This window comes from Habropoda laboriosa, unplaced genomic scaffold (assembly GCF_001263275.1).
Source record: "Habropoda laboriosa isolate 0110345459 unplaced genomic scaffold, ASM126327v1 scaffold65, whole genome shotgun sequence".
Classification (NCBI taxonomy): domain Eukaryota; kingdom Metazoa; phylum Arthropoda; class Insecta; order Hymenoptera; family Apidae; genus Habropoda; species Habropoda laboriosa.
This window is the reverse complement of record NW_017100254.1, coordinates 1,653,903-1,662,384: the sequence shown is the minus strand read 5'-3', so window position 1 is coordinate 1,662,384 and position 8,482 is coordinate 1,653,903. Positions and strand designations below refer to the sequence as shown.

The 8,482-nt window shown below is 44.1% G+C and overlaps 1 protein-coding gene across 1 annotated transcript in view; it reads right to left on the bottom strand.

Annotated features, from left to right (window-relative positions):
* Positions 1-2,198: 2,198 nt before the first annotated feature.
* LOC108572506 (nipped-B-like protein B) overlaps positions 2,199-8,482 on the bottom strand; it is a 7,335-nt gene continuing 1,051 nt past the window's right edge. Inside the window, exon 1 of the mRNA XM_017934762.1 lies at positions 2,199-8,482. This exon is cut by the window's right edge and continues 1,051 nt beyond it. Coding sequence (XP_017790251.1) covers positions 2,904-8,482 — 5,579 coding nt within the window. The 3' untranslated portion in view covers positions 2,199-2,903.

Genomic DNA, 8,482 nt, shown 5'->3' with positions numbered 1-8,482 from the left:
TTCTCATTTTCTATAGATCCGTTGAACAGCGAGAAAATTCTTCTTTTTTTTTTACTCTTTCCTTCATCTGAAACGAATGGACGATGTGTTAAATGCAACAATGATTAATGTGGTAACGTTCTCGCAAGATGAAAGGATGATACGTCGTGAAATGTAAAAACCCCCGGGTGTTTTGTCGCCGTTTTTCCATCGTGAACGATCACTTCCGGTTCACGTAGCAACTCTTCGATCAAACATTCTCGTTTCCTTCATGTTCCGGCCACTTTCGACGAGGTACAAACGTTCGAAACAACAATGTAGACGATATGGACGATGACGATCGTCTTCCACGCAAATTCGACCGGAAGTTGCGTGTTCATCCGCTTCGAAGAGGTTGAATCCGACTTCAATCGGGTCACAGACCCGATTCGTACAATTTTCCACGCGTTGCCAGCGTGTTCCTGCGGAAAATTCGTCTGTCCAGGATAACGAGAAGCTTTCGACAATTGTTCCACGATGGCGGCTCGCCTGGCTCTCTATAAACGTATAAAAAAGACGAATTACAACGCGATGGAAAGAGCGACTCACCTGTCCCCGTTTATCACTGTTTAAGATGACACATGCACGGTCGATTTTCGAATCAACGGACAGATAAAAATGGTTTATATTCAGATATCTTTCTTTTTTTTTCTTTTTCTAATCTAGTGACTCGTTCTTTTCTTTGGATCCTGGACAGTCGAATTTTTTCAATTTCTTTTTAGCGAGAAAATGGAGGAAACAAGTTTAAGAAGCTACATGATCCATGGAAGATCTTTCGTTAATACATTTTAATATTATATCTTTCCTGTTGTTTCACTCGTTTACCTATTCTTCTTTCCATTTTCCATCACCCCCGAACAATTTCGTCTTTTGTTTCCCGTCGAGAGTGTAAATGTTGCTACGTTGATTTCTGTTTTCTTTTTTTCTCGAGTCTCTTGTTCCTCTTTTGCCTCTCTTCTTTCCTTTCGTTATAATTTTACAACACACTTTGCCTCTCTGGTTCTTCCGTTTTCTCGTTTTTTGCACCATTTTTTCATTTTCATCTTGTTTTTCTATTCTTCTTCTTCTTCTAATTATTTGTTTCGTTTTACTCCTAAGCTTGTATAAAAACGATAGTTTCAATTTGTTCAATTACACCAAAAGACGAGTTGTGTGTGTGCATAAAGCAAACTATATTGGGACAACATGAATTCTGAATAAATACTTAATATTACAACAAAATTTTAAGTATTTCTTTCGTTAATGTCACCACTATATAGTTTGTAAGAAAATAAGATACTTTACTTGAAATTTGTATGTACAGATATTATAAACAACGTTTTATTATTATTTTTTGTTCTCTTCTCTCTCTCTCTCTCTCTCTCGTTCGCTCGTTCTCTCGTTCACTCGCTCTCTCATAATGCATAGGCAATGTGTTTCTGTCACCTTTTTTTGTTTGTTTAATCTTAACGTTTTTTTTTTTCTTTTTTTACTACACACTTCTCTATTATACATTGCTGTGGAACAAGTCTATACGGATCCGCCATTTTATTTTTTTATTTTTGTCTCTTGTGGGTTCTTCCTTCCTGTTCTTCCTATTAGGTGTCGACTCTCTGTCTCTCTCTCTCTCTATTCCTTCCTTGCATTTTCCCCGAGCTTTTTTTGTTTCTTTTCTTTTTTCTTAAAAAAGTTCTAAACGAAAATGTAAAATATCAATTTCTTTCAATCGTCTGTTTACGAAATCCGTCTTTTTCTCGACAATGTTCAATTATTCTCGTCTTTATGTCTTCGTGAAAAAAAAAAAAAAATTAACATCTCGTGTCGATGTTTCTTTTGCTCTTCAATATTCATTACACAGACAATGTTTGTTCGAAAATAAACATGATGCTTCTATGAAAATTCTATTGTATTCTCGGGCTCTCTCTCTCTCTTTCTTAATCAGGAACTTGGTTCTTAATAATCTGTTTTACCCATAATCTGTCGAATCAAACGTGTTTTTCTAACCTAAATTGAGTTTTCAATCTCTGATATATTCTCAGAAGAACTGCCCAAAATTGATTTCAAATGAGATTCTAAACAAAAAACAAAGGACGGAAGAAAAAGAAACAATTCGAAACAAAAAAAATTAATCACGAGGAATTTTCCTGATTGAGCGTGAAGTGAAACGAAAACCGAACGATACATCGAACCAAGTTCCGCCCTTCAGTCACGCGAGCGATACATTTCGAACGTTCTACCATGGACCGAGCAAATCTTATTAGACGCGCATCCACCATCCTAACCAACAAGATAATCCTAACAGATCGCCCTAAGACAATCAATAATTAAAATCTCTTTCTCACATTCTCACACTCGCTCACACTCTCTCTCTCACTCTTATTTCCAACCAAAAAGTCGTAGCAGACAAGATCACACACGCACTCACGCAGAGCACCACCGTCCTCTGTACATCAGCATCGAGTTTGCTTTCTCTCTCTCCCACTCTATCTATCTCCCTCCCTCTCCCTCTCTTTCACTCCACATTCTCTTTAGTCTCTTAGCTAAAAGTATTTTTTAGTCCATTTCTAAGTGATCGATGGAGTCCGTCGCGATTTCAGAGCGTCCCGGCACTGGTATCCCCTCTCAACAAACGTCAGTGTCATATAATCCGTATATATATATTTCTTCCTCTCTTTTACGCCCTCTTCCTCTGTTCGATCCGATTACACAGGAAAAAACAGAACAGAAAACGGAACGCCTAAACTCACCGGCGACACTACGGCGCACGCAGCACACACGCACACCACCAGCCACAACGCATATTTCACGCGCATAGATACCGCCGTAGGTATTCGTCGCGTTGTTATATAGTATATTATGTATGTAATATGTACAAGAAGAACAGGCGCGGAGGCACACCACCGCACTCACACTAGAAAGTCAGGATCACTGTAGTCCTCACCGCTCTCGCTACTGTCGGAGATTCTTCTCCTCTTCTTCTTCTTGTGTTTTTTTACCTTCTCCGTTTTGTGCGCCCGGTGTTTGCGGTGCTCCTTCGAACCGTCCGTCTGATGCGCGTGGATCGTCAGCTTGGGCACTCGCGGTGCCGCCATTTGTGACGCTGGCGCCGCCACGTTCATCACGACAGGTGGCGCCTGGTGTACAGGCATGCCGGTTGGAAGCAGTGGACCAGCCGCCACCAAATTCACGGTATTGTTCAGATGCTCTAACGAGTTCATATTGGCCTGATACTGATTGGCCATCTGTTGATTGCCCGTCATGTTTCCGTCCGTAATCTTGCCACCCTCAGCCTCAGGGTGCAACATCTTGTTGGTTGAAGTGTCTGTGGATTTATTACCACTCGTGTCGCCCTCGTTCCCATCTTCTTCAGGCTCTTCCAGGTCGAACTTCAGCATCAACTGCTTAAAGTCCAAGTACTCCTTCACCAGCTTCTTCCTGCCGTCGGCGCTGAGCTCCACGCTACTCACGCCCTCCTTCAGTCTCTGCAGCGTAGCCTTTGGTTTGAACAACAGGTTATTCTTGCGGTTCACCGCTTTCTCATATACCTTTGCCGCCTCTGTCGGTGAATACTGGCCGATCTTCTGGTCGGAGAACCCGTACAGATCCTTCAGATGCTGTCTTAGCGTTAACAGCAATAGGAAACCTTGACTGGCGGTTATGTACTCCCTCAGCAACGCAGTGTCGCCAGGTAACCTCGCTAGTAACGTATCTTCGTCCTCTTCGTCGTCTTCTTCGTCTTCTAGAGCCGACAACAGCTGCTCTGGTCGTGGTTGACCGTCTGGACCAACCGACGAATGAGTCTGCTGATGCTGATGCTGATGCTGATGATGGTGTTGGTGTTGGTGTTGTTGATGATAGTGTTGCTGTTGTTGCTGCGAAGATTGACTACTGCCTTCTTTCGGTAACAGTGCTTCCTTGAAGGACTGCAGTAAATTTGTGCCGGACATGGAGATGATGATGTCGATGTGATGAATGATGAAGAGAGGCTCGTCCTGCACTTGATATGTAAAGTAAGCGAGATTGTCAGCCAGGTACAGCATCTGCGACAGGCTCGTCTTCGCAGATTCATCGAACTGTTTCAGGAATGACAGCACAATGGCCCTCCTTTGCTGCTTCGTGTTTCTCAGGATCGTGTATAGAAAGCCGTTCAACGCACCAGGGAACTCACCATCTTTCGCTCTCATGCCCCTCACCGTCATCTCGTTCTGCAGGATCTTCTGCAGCCTGTAACTCAACTTTATCCCCAGCTGTGATTTCATGTGGATAAATCCTGGATACTTCTTCTCTATGTCCTGCAGCTGCTTGTCTGCACTATGACTGACCGCTTTCTCGCAATCTGTGCTCATGCAGATCAGGTAAGGTACTATTTGAACCGGATGGACCAGACCTTGCGCCAGGATCAGCTGGATCACCTTCAAAGCCGCGTGTCTGACGCTGATGTTCGCGTGAAGAAAAGCCTCTAGAATCTCCTTCACGTATAACTGAATCACCGTGCTGGCCATACCTGAAGAAACGTCCCCCATCTCCTTAAGGTTTTCCTGTTTGGACATCTTCGCCCATTCCATGTCCTGCTTGATCATCCTCTTGTCCTCTTCCTGCAGATACACCTCGATATTATTCAGCACCTGAATCCTCATATGGACCAAGGCATTCTCTGATGTCAGCAGATGATGATACAGTTCCTTTAACTCAGGAAGTAACATAAATTCGTAATGGCGAATACACAGGGAACCAATTGCTGATAGAGTGAAGTGTCTAATGTCATCGTTGTCCAAGTGAACGAAATAGTTTAGCGTTTCAAACACCTGGTCCTTGATGTTCTCTGCCAGACCCTCAATCACTTCAGGATCTGTGAAGTTGAAGTGTCTGAGCAACAAACCAACAGTGAACAACGCTCTCCTGACGAATGGCCTGTACTTTAACAACATTGGATTAGTGGGGTCTTTCTCGTAGAAGGATTTGTACTCAGTCAAATGTCCATAGTATTTCTTAAAGCAGTCTCGTATTAACTTAAAATTCCTGGTCACGTTGTTTACTATAGAGCCGAGGCAGGATAGGCAGCTAGCGACGACAGACCTGTCGTGTTGCAAGATCAGCTTCACCGAATCCTCTTCCAACTGGGCTAAAAAAGTCTCGCTAGGATGCTCCATCAATGGAACAACCAGCTCCAACGTGTGTGCAACGCTGCTGATGATTTGATAGTCTCCTTGCGTCTGGCACTTGAGGCTCAGGTAGGGTTGTAACGTGATGGCGTGGTTCACAAGCAACTGTGGCCTGATCTTGGCGAACAGATACAAGGTGGTTAGACAAGCGACCAATCTCTGAGAGGATCCTTTCTTCTCAGACTTTTCCGACTCCTCCAAGTTCGTCTCCTCCAATCTGAGAACATTCTCTATCAAACAATCCACGATCTGCTTACACGCAGTTAACAGTGCCTTAGGGGGCTCAGTTTGCATCTTTGTACTATCGTCTTTGTCCTCTTTAGGCTTGAACAAACTAACCAGCAGCTGTTCAAACCATTCCAGACCCATGTCCTTGCTAGCTGCCACAACGTCCGTGATGTTCATCACCTTCCTGAGCAGAGACTCCGAGTCCAATGTGGGACGTTCCCTGACTGGTGTGAACCACATGTTCTGGAACACCTCCATCACCAATTTCCTAATACCCTCCTCGTCGTTCACCCGTCTGATCATCTTCACGCAGATCTCCGGGATCTTCGGAAAGTCTGGACACTCCATGCAAATGTCCTTCAATATCTTGATCACGCGTTTACGCACGCTGACACCGGTATCTAAGATCCTAGCGGACAGCATGTCGTAGTACTTATCTATTAATTCGGGCCTACTTAGTACAAATTTTCCTACGAGGTCAACAGCCGCCTCGCGGACCGACGTCGCGTGATCTAGAAACGAGTGCTTCACGCCTAACTGCATGTCCACACGCGCCAGTACGCTCGGGTCCGCCTCGACGATCATCGTCAGGCACTTCATCGCCTTCGTTCTGATCGCTATCGATGATTCCGTGAGCACGTGCAGAATCTGCTTCAGGTAACGATCGAAACTCTGCGAGAACGGCCTCTTCGAGGCAAGATACTGCGATATCAGCTCAGCAGAATTATAGTCGATATACGTCTGAAGTATATCTGGCTTCGTGCCCGTGCTACACGGCCTTATTCTACTAACTATGTACTTCTTCTTCTCCTCGATGATCCTATAAGCCTCCGAATTCTTCTGTTCATTATTGTCGTTCTCGTCAGGGTCCTGCTCGTCCAATTCTGATTCTGAGTCCTGGTCACTAGTGTGATGCTTGTTCTTCTTCTTCACCCTCTTTTTATGCATCTTCTTGCTAGGACTGTTCTTCGACTGACCTACTCTAGACTTCTCCACGGCGCAGTCTCTATACCATTGGGCAAGATAGAAGTGGCGAGCGTAGCCCAAGGCTGAGTCTTTTGTACCGTTTACAGCCAGATAGTCCAGGAGAACTTTCTGTAAAAAAACCGTCCGCTCCTCGTCTTCGTTGAGGCCCATTATCTCCTTGTCTTTTACCTGATCGTAGTCTGAGTCTTTCTGCTGTTCAATCTTGATGTCCTTGATGATCTGGTCGATGGTGGATAGCTTACATTGAGAACTGACCGCGTCTTTCCTTAATCTGGCTGCTACTACGCCTAGGTAGTCAATAGAAGCCACTCTAAGCGCCATATCAGAGCTCTTATTGGAAAAATGACCTACCAATAAATTTCCAAGTAAACTCAGGAGTAGTTCAGCTGCTGGCCACTCTGGTTTGTTCACTGTGGCCAACAGATCTTGCACAAAATTCTCGAACAATGGCCTGTAATCAATCTCCTCCCCTTTGCTGCCACACTTATTCAGGAATACCGTTAGAAAATTCCCCGCTATTCTAGTTGCTGTTTCATATTTGTTTATTATTAAAACATCCGCGTCTACGTAAGTGGACTTCTTTTCTTCCTTTTTCTCCTCTTCTTCCTGGGACTTCTTCTGTTGTGGAATAATATTGTCGGATAGGACAACGACGCATTGAATCAATTGCAAGACCAGGGCAGTCAGCATCTGTATGTGATCCTCAGAGTTTAACCTGTACGTTCTGAGACTCCTTTTGCTACTTGGAAGTCGCGCTATAGACGCCAAGATATCGTCCAATAATAATCTCCTATGCTTCTCGTATTTTGTGAATATTACTGTGACCAGTTTCAATGCGCTCAATTGAAGATCACTGACGGACTCGACAAAAAATGGCGCGACGCCCAACGTGGACGCGTGTAAGACGCTTGTGTCTGTTAGAACCTGGATGTTCAACAATTCAGCGAGCAGACCAACCAGTTCGTGCATCTTATTGTACACTTGAAGGATACTCTTCTCGCGGACCTCCTTCATGTGACCCCTCTTCTTACGCCCACTAGAATTATAATTGTCAGTCTTGTTTTTCGTGTCTATCTTGTAAACGGGATCGAAAGAGGGGTAAATGGTGTTTTGTAGCTGAAACTTCATGAAAAGGACTATTCTGTCGATCACGTCCTCCAGGTAGACCATTTTTGGCATGTTGCTGGACGTCATGATGTGTAACGCGATTAAAGACGCATCCACTGCTCGTTGCACTCTCTCCATGGCCAGTTGCATCCACAATCGACTCTCATCCACATCATCGTCAGGATCTGCTAACGGAGAGACTTTGGCTCCATCTCGAATATTTTTCTCCAAGATATTCAATAGTCTAACCAGTCTCTCCGCTGGAATGGACTCCATTGCACCCAATGCCTTCAACTTGGCCGCTTCCGTGCACAAATCATGTAATTCATATTTATTAATTAATAATTCTGCAGGCACATCACCGTCATCCTCGAATTCAGCGTTGGTTGTTGCGTCCTCTGTGTTCTCAAATATCGTCTCTATGGTTGTGTTGAAACGCTGATAGGTGTTCGTCTCCATTAGCTCTTCGACACTGAGTTTAGCCAACACAGGGACAAGTTTTTTCTCTATTTTTCTTATTTTTGGTTTCGTTGGTGAAAGACCTTCCTTTTTATCCTCTTCCTCGTCATCGTCTAGCACCCTTCTTCGTCTACGTATTTTGTCTTCGCTCTTCTTCCTCTCGGCTTTTTCTTTTTCCTTTTGGACTTGGCGTTCTTTCGCGCGCGCCTTGAAGTATTTATTATTTTTGCCAATTTCTTCCTCGCTCTCTGATTCTGATTTTATGTCTTCGCGATTGGAAATGCCCATCTTCGCGGCTCGACTCGGTGACTTTTCTGCAAACGCGGCTAAACTCTTTTGCATTAAAGCTTGGTCTGCTAAGGACAGTCTATCCAACATAACGACTGGCTCTTTTAATTTCTCTGGTAAAGGTCCAGGAATTTTCATCCCTTTTTCTGAATTATTGTTTTGCTGGTGCTGTATCATTGGTGTTGTTACGGCGTTCAAAGTATTGACCATGTCATTGGTATCCATGTTTGGGTAAGATGTGGTTTGCGTTGTAG